Source organism: Vulpes vulpes, chromosome 5 (genome assembly GCF_048418805.1).
Source record: "Vulpes vulpes isolate BD-2025 chromosome 5, VulVul3, whole genome shotgun sequence".
Lineage (NCBI taxonomy): Eukaryota > Metazoa > Chordata > Mammalia > Carnivora > Canidae > Vulpes > Vulpes vulpes.
The window spans coordinates 33,644,798-33,661,716 of record NC_132784.1 but is presented as its reverse complement, the minus strand read 5'-3'; the positions used below and the strand labels follow the sequence as shown (position 1 = coordinate 33,661,716).

Here is a 16,919-nt window from a genome sequence, read left to right as displayed (position 1 = left end):
GGGACCCTCCTCCCACGAGCCCGAGCCCACACGGCACCTGGTGGAGCGAGCGGAGGCGGCCCAGTGGCGGGGACAGAGGAGAGCCGCAGGCTCCAGCAGGTGTTCCCCGGACACCGACGGCCAGGCCAGGTGCCCCGGGGAAGCCGGCGTGCAACAGCTCCGCGCCAGACGCTGCCCGTGACCCGCCAGGACCCGCCCCCGCCCCAGCAGTGGCACTCTCTCGGGGCGAGGCAGAGGACGCCACCGGCTGGCTCCGGGTCGGCTGCCGACAGCACCGCAGGCCCCTGGCGCCGGGTGCACGGCGGCTGTCCCGGGCCAGGGTCTAGCTCCCGCCAAACCCGACCTGGCGGCGGTCACACCGCTGCCAGGTGACCCCTCTGGTAGCAGCCGCGGCCGGGTCGGCACGATCCTCCGTGCCTGGTCCTTCTCGGCGCTGCCCTACGTCTTCAGTTCACGCACCCCTAAGCTCAGGGCACAACACAGCGGCGAGCCTGAAGGCTTGAGCTCAGCCCTTCAGGACCCCCATCCGAAAATCACAGCTATTTGATATGGAAATGGGGCACAAGAAAACAGGCACCCAGACTCAGCCAATGGGGTTTAAAGACCCTCGAGGGCCTGAGAACAGAGAGAATTTTATTTCACACTCGTCTGACACCTCTACCAAATAATCTTTTATCTAAGGTTTAAAAGTAGAATGCGACTTGAAAATTCAGGGCAGGGATCCCTGGGTGGCGCAGCGGTTTGGCGCCTGCCTTTGGCCCAGGGCGCGATCCTGGAGACCCGGGATCGAATCCCATATCGGGCTCCCGGTGCGTGGAGCCTGCTTCTCCCTCCGCCTTTGTCTCTGCCTCTCTCTCTCTCTGTGACTATCATAAATAAATAAAAAAAAAAAAAAAAAAAAGAAAATTCAGGGCAAAAGTGACATTTCTATCAGCTCAAAGAAAAAGGAACAATTTTCTTCACTGGAAAATGAGAAAGAAGAGCATGTAGAAAGTATCTTTAGAAAATTTAGGCTCTCAGGGGATCCCTGGGAGGCTCGGTGGGTGAGCATCCACCTTGGGCTCAGGGCGTGACCCCAGGGTCCTGGGATTGAGTTCTGCATCGGGCTCCCTGCGTGGAGCCTGCTTCTCCCTCTGCCTGTGTCTCTGCCTCTCTCTCTGTGTCTCTCATGAATAAAAAAATAATCTTTAATAAAAGAAAGAAAAAGAAAATTTAGGTTCTCATTTCTAGATGGTAGTAGTAGATTGATCCAGCTTGAGACTGGCCTGTTTCATGAGCTCAGCTCACATGATTCAGCAAGACTGTGTAAGATGCAACTCAAACAACCTGAGGAACCTTCTAGGGGGAAAAAAAGCAAGGGGTAATTGGAGGAATGCAAACTAAAATGACTTTCTTACTTTGCTTCCTAGATGCAATGAGGTGGGCCTGCATTCTTGATTTGAAACAAGGACGAAGCTTGTACTGAGCAGAGCTCACATCTCAACCGGATCAAACAGAAGGTCACCGATACACAAGCTAACAAGTTCCCTTTTTTTGCCCTTATTGGAATTCAGAATAAAGTCCAAATGACTCCACCCATCCCAGGATGGAGCTGGAGCCAAACAAAACCTCAACAGCAGTTTCTTCGGGGGCTCGGGTGGTTGCGACCATGACCGTATTTTCTCATGTGAACTAGCTGCTTAAGGGTCACGGTTTTGCACTGCACGGCGGTTGTCTGCCCTGATTATGAAAATGCTAACGCTTCCATCAGGCTCAGAAACGGAAAAGTGCAATGTCCTGTGTAAGAATCCGTAAGGGGAAACCCCCCTACAACAGAGTAGGGGCCAGAGGGGAGCTCTCGGAGGCACGTGGATGCCAAGGACAGACCTCAACAGAGGAGCTGTCAACAGGACCAACTACAGTTGGTCTCCAGTCCACGTGGATGCCAAGGACAGACCTCAACAGAGGAGCTGTCAACAAGACCAACTACAGGACCAACAGGAAAAAAGCGCACACTGTGGGATCCCTGGATGGCTCAGCGGTTTGGCGCCTGCCTTTGGCCCAGAGCACGAGCCCTGGAGTCCTGGGATCAAGTCTTGCATCAGGCTCCCGCATGGAGCCTGCTTCTCCCTCCTCCTGTGTCTCTGTCTCTCTCTCTCTCTCTATCATAAATAAATAAACAAATCTTAAAAAAAAAAAAAAAAAAACACTCCGCCTCCTACGAGAAAGCCACTATCTCGGCAAGAGACCGTCGTCACCTCGAACTCCTGCCTTTCTCCAATAGGACTTACATTCAAAACAACCCTAACCCAATTTCCTCCTCCTCCATAAAATAACCTTCCTCTCCTCTGCTTGTTGGACTTGCCTATGGATTTGCTGTAGCCTGCAGGTACCAAACTATAATTCTCTGCTAACCCCATATAAACCCATTTTTGCTGGTAAAATGACTGGTTTTAAGCTTAACAACTGAAATATCAGACTTTTTTTTCTAAATAGCACAAAATATACAGGGGCCAGGAATCAGGACAAAAATACCAATTAGAGGGTGCGTACAATGGAAAGGAAACATTGGAAAGTTTTTTTTTAGGGTTCGGTAAGTACCATGTTAGGGGGACGGTAGCCCAGGCGACCAACAATTCTATTCCGGGTGCACTTCCAGTTTTGTGATGCTTCGAGTAAAGCCCCACTGGAGTCCGTAACCCGGCCCCGCAAGTCAGAACTCCAGTGAAGTGAAATAGGACAGGTGCCTAACCTAACCACGTTAGGAGACATGCTGACCTGACCGCCACAGCTCGACTGCGCTCAGCAGCATCATTTAAGATCCACAAACAGCCCAAACAGGGAGCACCTGAGCTTGTGTGACCGGCACGGCAGTCCAGGCTTAGGTCACCCCACCAGCAAGCTGCAAAACCCTCATTCACTCCGGGTCTCGTGCCCAAGACTGTATGCAGAGCCAGTCGGCAAAGTGCCCGTCCTGGTCCTGGGTACCTCTTCTACGCTCAGCTTCTGGGGGTGCGCAAGCTTCCCAGCAAAGAGCCGAGCAGGAGCGGAGCAGCCGGCGTGGCCCCCGAGGCCCGCGACCCGGAGGAGCAAGCCCCAGCGTCCTGCGGGCGGCCCGAGGGAGGAGCACCCGCCGCTGGATTCTGGGGAGCACACTCACGCACATGGAGTCCCTGAGCGCTCGGGAACAGAGTAGAGTCCGTGTGTCTGTACTTTCTGGGTGACGACTTTCAGCCACACTAGTTACCTTGTCCAGACTTCGCAGCTTTCCCAAAATGCTCTACGACTCCACCCTTAACACTGCACACAGCGCACGTGGCACGTGCAGACCTTGCCTTCCAAGCCCCACGACCGTCACCTCCAGGTGTGTCTCCTGCCCCAGGCAGTCGACTCCTCAAAGGTGCAGATGAGGAAGCTTTTTCCACCTTTGTGGCCCAGTGTCCTCGGTGCCTGGCTTGCAGCAGACACACCGTTTGGTGAATGAATGAATGACTGGGATTCTTTGATTTCTGCATACTAAAGATACACAAGGGCAGCCCGGGTGCTCAGAGGTTTAGCGCCTGCCTCCAGCCCAGGGCATGATCCTGGAGACCCGGGATCGAGTCCCACGTCAGGCTCCCTGCATGGAGCCTGCTTCTCCATCTCCCTGTGTCTCTGCCTCTCATGAATAAATAAAAATATTTTTTAAAATAAATAAATAAATAATAAATAAATAATAAATAAATAAATAAAAATACACAAGCCCTGACATCGAGCCTACTAACCCACAAGATACTAATGGTTGCTCCCGGCCAAGGCAGCCCAAGTCTGCGGGCCGTCGCCGAGTGCTGATGGCCTTCGAGCTGGAACAACACGGCCATTTAACGGGGGACATTAAAAAAAAAAAAAACAACACAAAGGTTCAGAGAGTTGACTGAAAGAGCCTTCAGAAAGCCCTCAGAGGACAACTGTCACTAGAAAAAAGCCAATTTGATCACAAGCTTACTCGGCCTTTACTATTTTAACAGTGGACAGTGGGTTATTCATCCAGTTCTTATTTTATCTTTGATTTTTTTTTTTAAGGATATATATAGTCACTGTTGGTTCTGGGTCGACAGCAACGGAATCCAGATGGCTGAAAAGATCTTGCACTAACCCTCACAGGGCTTTCAGTTTACTCCAAGCCATTACGTCTCTATTTATCATATTTATATTGTATCTGTAACTGGGACTCAAAGCAGCACGTTAGGAGCAGCTTTAAGGTCAGCAAGGTTGACTTCAGCCCCAGTGCCTTCCAGAAATGTGTGTTCTCGGGCCCTTAACCCCACTGAGTTCCCACACAAATGCCCCTCCTTCCAGGGATCCCACGCTGCGGCAGCGGTTAAGGAAACGCACAATCAGCACCGACCTCCTACGTGCACATCAAACCCACCCTTAAACCTCACCAGCCGCCCCAAGACTCTCTTAAATTCACGCACATGCATCCGCTATTGTGGATTCGAAGGCTCCCCCAAGCGGAAGGGGGGGAGGATGGGGGGAGGGGGGATGGGGAAGGAAAGACACCGCCGCCTCCTCCAGCCGCCACCTCCACCGGAGGCTTCCCCCAGACAAGCTCTAAGCCGACCAGAGGAGGCATTGCCTCACTCTCCGCCTCGTTGTCCCCAGGGCCCCTGAGGTCCGGGACAGCCGCGTTCACGCCCCGTGTACCCCGCCCGTGTCTGGCCACCCAACCCCAGGCCCCGCTGTCCTCTCCCACTACTAGATCATCAACTACTCGACGGCGGGGACAGACGGCCTCATGCGCCCTGCACCCCACGACCCTGCTGGCGACCCTGCTGGCACGCGGCCAGCCCCGCCGACGCTCCTGGGCTCCGACTGAAGGACAGGCCCCGCCAAGCAGCGGACAAATGAGCAGAACTGAATGACGTAGAAGAAAAGGCGCAGCCCAGCCCCGCATGTGACCAAGCCGTGCGGCTCTGCCTCCTGTTCCGAGGAAACTTCCCGGACGCTCGAGGTCTGGGACGGCAGCTGCCCGCGACGCTGCAGCTCAGCAGGCCTGCCATCCCACTGACGCTGGATCGGGATGGATCACAGCCACGGTGCCCATGGGGGAATTCAGTCCCGAGGGCACGCAGACCCTGGAGAACAAAGCACATGCGGTGAGGGACACCTGACAGGTAATCCAGGGAGGTACACGGAGTAGGAGGGATCCGGCTGCTCCCGCCATGCAGCCCGGGTGCAGGCCGTGCCCCCATTGCTTGGCACCAGCCACCCGGCACACGGAGCCCCCGGAGCTCAGCACTGCCCTCCGAGGCTACGGCCCGGCCCACTTACTGCAAGGTCCCTGGGGCTCTGGCCCCGAGATGGCCGGTCCCAGTCCCGGCCCTTGGCCCTCCCGGGGGACTCCGGGCCCCCCAGCCTCACGCCCACCTGCCTCAATTACTCACGACTCTTGGAATCAGCAAAGGCGCTCAGGAAGTGCCGAGCAAGCAGCCAGGCCCCCAAGCGCCCGGAGCAGGGGCACTGCTGCCCGACCCTTGCCAGACCCCGTGGAGAACATCGCAGGTGCGTCCCACTCAGGGAAGCTCCCGCTACGGGACCAAGTCAGGGACCGCGGGGTTGGTGACGGGAGAAGCGCCAACCTCGGGCCATCTGCCCGCCACGGCCTCCGTCAGGAGCCCACTCGCCCTCTGAGCACAGTATCCCCGGGCACCTTGCAGTGGCAAGTGACCCAGGGAGCCGGAACAACTAGGGGCCCATTACACGCCATCACTCCATGAACACCCCCGCTGTCCCCTCCGCAGTGTCAGCCCAGCGAGCCCCGGGGAGGCTTCCCCCTGGGCCGGGCGCTGAGGCCTCCAAGTCGTGCGCCTGCCCCAGGAGCCACGATGGCAGTGGGCAAGTCGGACCCGCCCGGCAGGAGCACAACGAGCCATGCAAGGCTGCCACAAGCCTCACATCCTCCCACGGCCGCGCCTCTATAGGCCGGAACTCCGTCCAGGGCCCGATGAGCCCAACAGAGAACCCCTACTGTCCCACAGTAGGAAGATCAAACTGGGTAGAGTGGCTTCCCACAGCCCCGGGCGACGTGGACCTGCAAGGACACGGAGGAGGTGGGGCTCCAGAACACCTCGGAGGCCCGGAGGTGCTGGGGAGCACCTCGAGCCAAGGTGTGACAGTGGGGGGGGGGGTCCTGGGGGCAGTGACCAAGCGAGGAGACAGGAGAGGAGAGGAGAGGGGTCTGGCCAGGCCGTGGACAGCCTCGAGGAGAGGGCTGGGAGGGTCGGAGGTTAGAGAGGACAATGGGGGGACCCCAACGACAAACACAGCAGAAGAGCCTCCCAAGTGGGACTGACGGTCTGGAATACCGTGACAGGGCTTTGAGGGGAAACTGAGGCACAGGGTGAAACCCACAATCTTATACCTGTTGTGTGGCTTTTAAAGATTTTATTTACTCACAAGACACAGAGAGAGGCAGAGACACAGGCAGAGGGAGAAGCAGGCTCCCCGCATGCGGGACTCGATCCCGGGACCCTGGGGTCACGCCCTGGGCTGACGGAAGACGCTCCTCCACTGAGCCACCCGGGCCCCCAATCTTATACCTTTTAATACTTCAAAAGCACCCAGAGGAAAGACGGCGAAGGCTGAGGCCAGAACGTGGGCCTGGGAGCAACGACGGCGGCCCGGCTGCGGAGGCAGCGGCGAGGAGCGCGGGCTGAGCTGCAGCGCCCTCCGCTAGGCCACAAGTCCACAGGCCGATCTCCCGGCGGGACGGACACCGGGCTATCACACGCAGGGTCCGAAGGAGCGGGGGTCTAGAGCCACAGGAGGACGTCGAGGCCTCTCAGGGCCTCTGGGGCCGAGAAACCTCCCGAGGGAGGAGAGGAAAGCTCCGGCTGCAAGGGGAGGCTCCAGGCAGGCCCCGGGCCCCTGGGGCCGTTCAGGAGGGGCTGCGGCTGGGCGGACCGCGGGCGGGGAGCACGGACACTCGAGGGGACCCCGGCCCGGGCGACAGCAGCTGTTCAGCCCGCGACGTGTGGGCCGAGCGCTTGGGGGGCCGCTTCCGTGCCTACCAGCCCCAACAAAAAGGCTCCCGAAAGCGGGATTCAGAGCCGGCAGCCTCCAGCTCCACCAGAGCGAGCAGCTTTCCAACTCCTCGAGCAGCCACAAAGCCTCGGGGCGGCCCCCTCGTGGCCGCCCGACAGTCACAGCGGAGCACGGAAGCCCGGCCACCCGGCGTGAAAGCAGCTCAACGGGGACCCGGAAAGTCACAGACCACCCGGACAGTCCCAAAATAAGCGCTTTCTAGAAAGCCAGCGAGTACGAAACTCAAAACTCCTGGTGGGAAGGGGCTCAGAGAGGCAAGCGAGGGGTGCCACGAACCCAGCCAGCGGCCCCACGGTCCCCGGTCCCCACGGCCCCAGTAGCCGGCAACGGGATGACGCCCAGGCGGTAAGGCCCTGGGCCCCCCCCCCCCCGAGTCCAGGCTCCTAACATCCTGGTCCTGGGGCTTCTGGACCCAACTGGTCCCCAAGCTTCACCAGACATCAGTCCTTGGGGACAGCGAGTCCGTCACTCAAGACAGCCGACGGTCACTAAGACGTGGTTTCCTCGAAGAGCCGCGAAGGCTGACCGCGCTGGGGACAGAAAGGGCCGGGGGCGCAGCCAGCCCACAGCTGTTCACCCGATCCATCCCCTTTGCACGCGCCCCCCCCCCCCCCCCCCCCCGCCTCCCCAAGAGGACATGGGGCGGCACAGACCTGAGCAATCGTGTGGGGCTCGTGGAGCCAATCTGTGTCCTATCACCTTCTCCTTAGGTATCCTACTGCCTCCTTCTACACCACAAGGGATTTCCCGAAGGGTAGATGGAAAGACCTTCCATCTTTCTGCCACCGCGAAGCAGTCGTCCTCTTTGCCGTCCCCCATCGAAATAAAAATAAAACTCCATTGTTACTTAGTATTCCCATCTAAATCCAAGCCTTCTCTCGCCCTGTTCCCAATGACTACAAAGTTTCATCTGGTCATAAACTCAACTACCTACGTTCCTTGAAAGATTTATTTATACTTCTAGCTGGAAACGAGACAATAATTGCTTCTATCCTCTCAATTCAAAGGACCACATGCACTGTCCTCAAATCCCATACCACGAACGCTGAAGATTATGAATAAGAGGAATGTCTATTTGCTCACGACTACTAAAGGAGTAACTAGACTCTTGCACGGAGAACAATCAGCTCATTCTTGACCTACCATCCTATTTATCTTTCTATTCTCAAAGCTAATTGCTTCTATAAGCACGCCAATTTGCCCTGATTATAGGATTCTTAATAAATGAATGTTGTTTACATTTCACAAGTGTATTTGAATTTCACTCCGGGAAGCCAAGCTCATCAAGTCTTTGTAAGTGGTAAAACCAGAGATCAAAGCAAAAGGCCTGCATTGAACCAACAAACAATTAGGCTTGAGAATAGAGGCCTAAGCAAAAAATACAATTGATTTATTGATTTTCCTACCCCAGAAGTACACCTCAGGGTCACTGCTCTCGCTCAGGCTGTATGCAGAACTTGCTCTGCAGATCTCCACCCTGATTACTTGAGGATCGTTTCCTAGTTAATAAGTCTAACATTCAACAGGCTTTGATCCATTTCTTCCGTATTTCTCATCTTGGTGCTGTTGGTTGAATCAATCATCTTTAAGAGGTTTTTTTTGTTTTACCAAACCCTTCCTCACTGTGCCTAATCTCCACACCATTTTTGGTTCCTTTTAAACAATTCCTTTCCAAAAAATTAAAATTAAAAAAAATTAAAAATAAACAATTCCTTTCCTACTCTACCCATCTGACCGACCCAGGCAGGTATACTTCTCAAGGCTCCCGGGTGATGCGGCCTCATGCGAGGACGACAGTTTCGGCTTGTCAGTCCCATCATTATCCCGCCTTCGATAAAGTGTTCAGCCAAACTTCCATGGGGCAGGGGGGGGGGGGGGGGGGGGGGAACAAGGCGAATAAGTCAGGTTCATGAGCAAATCCTCAATGCAGGGCAGGCCCTTCAGGGACAGCCACACTTTAGTGCCCAACACCAGGCACAGAGCCAAAAACGCCCACAGCCCGACACCTTTCCCAAGCCAAGGAGCTCTAGTGTGAGCCAGGTAGGGGAACGAACCATCTATGCCCAGGACAGGCAGGAGGGATTGTCTCTGGCAACAGAGGGCAGGGTTTCAAGCCTGAAAGTCTCAGCTCCCGGCAGCGGGGAGAGGGGCTCAACCTGTCCTAACACAACAACGTGGACGAGGCGCCGCGAATCCAGTCACTCAGGTCGGTTACAGGAACACCAAAAACGCGGGAGAAGAACCTGGGGCAGGTCCTCCCAACTACAGAACGTGTGTTAAGGTGACCGCGCGTGAGCTCCGCCACCGGGAAAGGGATTGTCTTGTGGGTTTTGTCAGTTTTTTTAAGACGGTGAAAAGAACAAACACTCCTACTGTTGACAACAAGTGCCCTTCTGGCTCAAGGGGGACCCCCGCCTCCTGGGCCTTTGCTGCATCACAGCTCTCCTGCCGTCCGGCTCTCCAGCGGCAACCGCACACTCCTTGGTGGTGTACCGAGAGAGGCGCTTCTGGAAGAGGACAGAGTAAGTGGCAAGAGGAAGACCACCAGCAGTGAGAGCAGACCCATCTTAGAGGAGGAATGAGGGATGCGCCATCTGCAGTACTCGGTAGATCAGAGCTAACAGGTGCACACGGCCTCCCTATGGAGACCAGTCCTTGTGGCCAGGAAAGGGAAGAGGGAAGAAACAGCCCCCATTTTATTTTATTTTAAAGATTTTATTTATTTATTCATGAGAGAGAGAGAGGAGGCTCCCAGATACCAGCACCCTCTTGCAGAGTCGCGATGATCATCTGGAATCAGGGCTTCTGCCGTCAGCCACTTTCGTGGCACCTCTTTACTTGCTTAAATAGAAGGAAGCCCACTGCGCCTTGCCCTTTTGCCCCAGGCCCCAAGCAACAGCTTTTATGAAGTCAAATAAATTTCGGGGGGGGGGGGACCATGAGCCTACACTTATTTTTTTTTTTCTTGAGCCCAGGAGGAAGCTACAAGGGGAACCCTTCCCCAGATGCAAGGACTCTAGGTCTAGTACCTGCAGGTGGCCGGCTCGCCTCAAGGAGGGGACCATTCAAGCCAGTATTTCACCAGCCGTGTCTTGGTTTTGCAAATAACTTCTAATCGCCAACATTTTTCTTACAGCTTCTGTGCGCACAACTCGAACGGAGAGCTCACTGCTGGCCTGACACCTCGAAATGGTAAAAGATAATTTTCCTTAAGCTTATGTAACTTTCAGTCACTGACCCTGGAAGCTCTGCTCTCCGGACCGCAGCAGAATGCAGCTTCGCACTTTCTGCACAAAGCTCTCCAAAATGCAAAGTCGGCTAATGGAACACAGTGTGGTATGTTCTGGAAATTTTACACTGTCAAGTGCTATGACCTAAAAAAAAAAAAAAAAATCTCTTTACTATCGTAACAGTTCTATCCAATTTTATTCCGATTTACAGAAGAAAATCAAGGACCAGAGGAAAGAGCTTAACTTGCTCAACCTAGTGCAGCTGATATGATTCTAGCACCTAGGCCTCCTGCCTCCCAGGCCAGGGCTATTTGCTAAATGAGAGGCCAAAGGAAAAGTAATTCTTATCACCTAAGGATGTAAGGGTACAGGGTACGCATACCTTTTCTTCCCAAAAAGTCATCAGTTTGTGTTGCTGCCAGTCTCCGTCTGTAGCCAAACATTCATATTCAGATAATAACCTTTGGTCTACTTCTATGCTAAGATATCCAAATATATTGGCATTACGGGGGGTGGAATGCACCCCAATAAGAAGCATATATTCCTAGGTTTGGTGAAATAGAGCGGCTCAGGGATTAGTACCTAGGAGGAGACTGAAAGGGCTCTAAATCCCAACACCCCGCCACCCACCCTTCTCTACCTCCTTTCCCTAACAGGAGAAAGGACGTGAGACAAATCGGCAAGCATCTGACTATGACCTAACCACACTCTCACCCATCCATCTGCTCAGCAGACCTCATGGCAAAGGCTCTTCTTGGAAATGGTTAAAAGGGAACACCTTGCAGAGGGAAATAAATGTTGAAACTTGACTTTCCTTGTCCTTTCACAAGTAATTACATTTGGAGTACATGCATCGTACTGACAGACTGTCTCTTTTTTTCCTCTGATTTGGAAATCCTAAACTCCCGACCAGGTCTACCTGAGTAGAAAAACCTGAAGAGCACACTTTTAGACCAAATCACTAACGCCATGCCCGAAAAACAGAACAGCACAGTGAAGATGCCAAAAGGTCTCACCTTGAATGTGAAACATCAAGCACTTCTAAGATATTTTTGCCAATTTTATAGTTTGAAACTAGCATTTATTAGATTAAGGCATTAAAAAAAAAAAAAAAAACACAGTTTTACTGCTAGCTCCAGGCATATGTTTTTTTCCTTCCCAGTTCAAGGGCCTCGGGAAGTACAACACATAATGTGTGGGGTGTGGACAGAGATCCAAATCTGAGTTAAAAATCCTCCTAGATCGGCCATTCAACAACTGTATGACTTTGGCAACTTAGGTAATTTTACTTCCTAGAATCATTGTGAGGATTAAATGAATATGTAAACATAAAGTATATACTCATCGTAGGTTCTCAGAAAACGTTCCCACTTCTTCCTAAAGCAGAATCACTACATTCAACCTCAGGGCAAGGAGGGGGGGAAAAAAACGGAAGAAATCGACTCAAATTAATCGCACACCAAAGAAGTTCCCAGTATCAAACATACGATAATACTGCCCTAAACCAACACATTCTAATCGGTCTTCTTCAGTCTGTTTGCGATTCAGCCTGATATCTGATATACCAGCTCGTACAGAGGGCTCAAAATTACCCTTTCCTCTGACATTCAAACAAAGAATCCTCAGGACAGCTCCTTGACAAAGGCATTAGGGGGCTTACATTCTAGATGTAGACAATGACTTCAAGCCAAAAATCAGTGAATGGATGGAAAGTCTAACATAGAAGCATTCTTGGACAGAGACCACCACTGATTCACCTGCCCCAAAATAAACTTCATAGCATCATCTCTGAAAATAAAGGACACGGGCTGTGTGTGTGTGTGTGTGTGTGTGTGTGTGTGTGTGTGTATTCCCAATATTTAGGCAACGTTTAACACAATGGAGAACCACATGGATGTTTAATTATAAATGTGTAGGACCCCAAACAGTAGACACGCCAATGTTACCTGTAAAATATGTGACATGTATACACCCTAAATGACTGAATTATAATCTGTGAAATACTTCCACCAAATAATGTAACAAAAACAATCACCCATGTGTGTGCAAAGGCATAGGCCCTTAGAGCTCAACCTGAAAGGTAGGTACAAGGATGCAAATAGTTAAATGTATACAAGGAGTCAGGAGTGTTCTCCCACAAATGTGTTCTCTAACTATTACGAGTTTAAGAAGACGGAGAGTCTCCTCAGGAAGATTAAGCTCCTAAGATTTGGAACCGATTTGTACTAGTCTTTAATTACAGAAGTTCAGCAATTCAAATGTATTTGAAAAAAAATTTTCCTCATAAAAAAAAAGTACTACTTTTTAGAGTTTACCCGTGCACTGATCTCAATTCTGCAATCTTTTACCCTCTCTTTTCCATTCGTATCAATTGATTTTTTTAGATTTATAGCACTTAACCCATTTAGAGTGATGAACGGGTCGGGGAACAGTCACTGAGTAGGTCTGGTCTCAAGATTTCCCAGAAATAGATGGAGCTCTTTCATTTTAATTTTTACTTCCTCTTTCCCAAACGCTTTAAATATTCTAGAGCTGGAGGGTGGAACTGTTTTCCATGCCTTAAATGTCTCATTAATTATGGATGTAAGCCATGCTGACAACGGGGTGCTTGTACGCTTTCCTGTACGGTATTACTATCTGGTTTTCCTCCTGAAACATCTCCATGATGTTCATCAGATACAGAAATAAAGCTAGCATCAGTAATGCCAACATGATCCCCGTTGCCCCGGGGTGAGGGATTTCTCTGCTTTAAAACTTATCACCTAAAGTTTGTCCTTGTAGCTTGATCTCTAGACTACCATGGTTTGGGTTGATCTCTTAATGCATTTGTGAAAAAAAGCAAAGTTGAGGGTATCACACATGGACAAGTGCCCTCACCCTGGACTTGTGTCCGCCCTATACAGGGCTCCTTTAGACTCTTGGAGGTCTCCAAAGAGCAGCTGGGGCCGACTGGGGACAGTCACAGTCCGCAGCACATCGACGTCCAAGGGCGTTACTCACGAGAGTGCCCCCGAGCTGAGGCTTTCCCAAAAGCTTGGTCTCCATTCAACGAAGGTCAGCCTGATATTTTTGTGTGTGTATGTTTGGTTTATTTTGAGAGACTCACAATGATATAAGCAATTAAGAGCCGCATCCCGTAACTGCGTGTGACACACTGTAGGGCCGAAGTAGCCACAACAACCACCCACTGCCCCAGAGGGCTTGTGATGTAGAATCACGAACGTGTGCACACTGGGTCGTGCCGGCGCGCGACTCCGCAGTGGCACAGACCCACCGTGTTAACGGGGACGCATTTTTCTACAGGTGAGGCCGCATCCCAGGTCCTCGCCCCGCGGGGTCCCTGGGAGCTCGAGGCCGCGGCCCAGTCCGGCAGGTCCTGGGCCCTCCCGTGCCCGGGCGCCGCCGGTTCGGGCGCACACACACACACGCGTGCACACACACGCGGACACACACATGCACACGCGCGCACACACACGTGCACACACACACACGCGCACCCCGCAGGGAGGCACACCGGGAGCCCGGAGCAGGAGGGAAGAACCGCGAGCTGGGAGGAAGGGCTCCGAGCGGAGGTGCTGGTGCCCAGGCCTGCGCTGCTGCGCCCCGTCCCGGCGGTCCCTGGGGTCCCGCGCGGCGGCGGCCCCTCCTGCCCCCCAGGCCCGGGCGGGGGACCCACAGGTGCGAGGGGCGGGGCGCGCGGTCCGGGTCCCCCCAGCACCCCCGGCGGCCCCCGAGCTCGCAGGTGTGCGGACCGCGGCGGGGGGGGGGGGGGGGCGCCCGGGTCCCGGCGCCGCGAGAGCCCAGCACCCGGGGGCGGGCCGCGGCCTCCCCCCGGCCCGCCCCCCGCCCCGCCGGCCAGTTCCGCCGGCCGCTCCGCACGGGCGCGCGCTGTGCCGGGATTCGGGGGTTTTTCTGAACAAAAAGCCCGAGCGCCCCCCCCGCGCCCCGGGCACACGCGCGGAGCCGCTGCTCCCGCCAGACAATGGGCCCCGCGCGGCCCGGCCGCACCCCGACCGCGGAGGGCTTCCCGGGGGGGCACGGGGGCGGGGGGACGCGGGGGGACGCGGGGGGGACACACGGGGACGCGGGCGCACTCACCAGCACGACTGCGAAGCGCTCCTCCAGCTCGCCCGGCTCCGGCATCGGCAGCTTGAGGGGCGCGCTGTGCGCCCGCGGGTCGCTCTGCGGCGAATCCATGCTCCCCGCGTTGCCCATGGCGCCGCCGCCCCCGCCCCCGCCCGCGCAGCTCCCGGCTCCGGCTCAGGCTCCGGCTCAGGCTCCGGCCCCGGCTCCTAGCAGCGCCCCGCGCCGAGCCGCCCGCCGGCCGCCCTCATGCCCTCGGCCGCCGCCTCGCCGCCCCGGCCGCCTCGCCCCGGGCGGGCTCCTCAGGGCGCCGGGCGCCCCCCGGCATGCTGCTCCGCCGCTCCCCGCCGCCGCCGCTCCCCGCCGCTCCCCGCCGCTCCCCGCCGCCCACACCCGGGCCCACGGCCGGCGGGCGCCACGCTCCTCCCGCAGCCCCGCGAGCAGACAAATGCGGCCCGGCGCTCGCGACACAATGCGCCCTCGCCGGCCCCGCCCCGCCCGGCGGCCACGCCCACCGCCCGGCCACGCCCACCGCTGGGCCCCGCCCCGGCCACGCCCACTGCTCGGTCCCGGCCACGCCCCGCCCCGCCCCCCGGCCCCGCCGACTGCCGGGACGCGTAGTTTCCGTCCGTCCGGGGTCCGCCGAGGAACCGCGCCCGCCCCGCAAGCCGCCCCGGCTGGAGGCTCCCCGAGTGGAGGCCCCCCGAGTGGAGGCTCCCCCGCTGGAGGCTCACCCGGCTGGAGGCCCCCCCAGTGGAGGCTCCCCGGCTGGAGGCCCCCCGAGTGGAGGCCCCCCGAGTGGAGGCTCCCCCGCTGCAGGCTGCCCCGGCTGATGGCTCCCCGAGTGGAGGCCCCCCGAGTGGAGGCTCCCCCGCTGCAGGCTGCCCCGGCTGATGGCTCCCCGAGTGGAGGCTCCCCGAGTGGAGGCCCCCCGAGTGGAGGCTCCCCCGCTGCAGGCTCACCCGGCTGGAGGCCCCCCAAGTGGAGGCTGCCCCGGCTGGAGGCCCCCCGGCTGGAGGCCCCCCGGGTCCGAGCCATGCCCTCGGGTTGGTGGGGCACCTGTCGGCCGCGAGCCCTCCCCGGGCCTTGAACGCAGGCTTGGTCCTGCTCAGACGGGCGATGCCCCGGCTCCCGGCCTAGGAATGGGTCCGCGAGTGCTTGCTGCATGGTTCTTCTTTATGTAACGTATTCTTTTCTGTGATTAAAGTGTTTTATAAACAAACAAATACTTTCATGGATTTTCTCCAACTGCCCGCCCCGGGCCCCAGCAGCCGTGTCCGCAGCACTCCAGCCTGGCAAGGAGAAGATCCCCACCCAAAACCGTATTTCACGTGAAACAGAAGGGGGGACAGGGTGTTTGGGGGACGCCTCCGGGTTATCTTTGGCTCCCTGATTCTTCCATAACAGCCTTGTTCCAGGGGTTTTACAAAGCAGGTTGGCTCCGACCTTATCTCTGGGATGTTTTCCAGACCGTCGCTACCCATTTTAAAACAATGGAAACAGAAACAACCTCATGGAGGAGTTTAGCCAGGTGCTCACGTTGTGGATTTCAAGGGCATCCACCTGGCTGCCTGGTGACTGAACCCATAATCCATCCTTTTTTAGCTCGGAGAAGTGTTTCTTTAGTCCTGGTTTGTGTATCAGAATCACTTGGGGAGCTTGATGCTAACACTGCACACACCTTGGGCCCGGCCCGGCCCAGTATCAGAAGCCCCTGAGCCTAAGGCCCCAGTGCGGGTGTCTCTCTAACAGGCTCCCCAGGTGATTCTGATATGCAACCAGGGGTGTTACCCTCCTGATAAAAAGCAGCTGCTTCTGGAGAAGGCAGTGCAACAAGACCAAACAAGGACCGCGTTTCATTCAGCTCAATAAGCCCCAAGATGCCTTGAGCTTAGATGTTCCATGACTATTTGTTGAATGGGCAGGTGAGTTTTATCAAAAGCCTGTGGAGTATATGCACGCAGAGGTGCATCATGTGGGTATCATCCATTAAATAAACCACTAATGGTCTTAAAAAAAAAAAAAAAAGGAAGGGGAGAGAGTATAAATAAATTCACATTAAAACTCTGAGTAGGACAGCCCGGGTGGCTCAGTGGTTTAGTGCCACCTTCAGCCCAGGGCCTGATCCTGGAGTCCCAGGATTGAGTCCCACGTCGGGCTCCCTGCATGGAGCCTGTTTCTCCCTCTGCCTGTGTCTGTGCCTCTCTCTCTCTCTGTCGCTCATGAATAAATAAATAAAATCTTTAAAAAAAAAAAAACTCTGAGTAAATATAATCCGTATTCCAAAACTACATTGTATCAAAGTTAACAGTGTGTTAGGGACCAAAGAAAGAAAAACAGGGGTATAGATACATACATACACACCCCAACTAGTGAAAATTAGCAAGAAAAGCAGTTAGTTCAAACCAAGTGAGCCACATCTGACCCACAAATGTATTTGTTTTCTTTCCAATCTCTAGACATGTACTTTGGGTCTGATTGACACCAAATCAGCCCACCCAGGGGGTTGCCCGTCTGGATGGAAAAGCTAGGATTCTTTTC

General features: G+C 55.2%; 1 protein-coding gene across 1 annotated transcript in view; it reads right to left on the bottom strand.

Annotated features, from left to right (window-relative positions):
* The window catches only part of FMNL2 (formin like 2), a 263,738-nt gene extending 248,969 nt beyond the window's left edge, over positions 1-14,769 (bottom strand). Inside the window, 1 exon segment of the mRNA XM_072757816.1 lies at positions 14,394-14,769. Within this exon segment, the coding sequence (XP_072613917.1) occupies positions 14,394-14,510 (117 nt within the window). The 5' untranslated portion in view covers positions 14,511-14,769.
* Between the last annotated feature and the right edge of the window lie 2,150 nt (positions 14,770-16,919).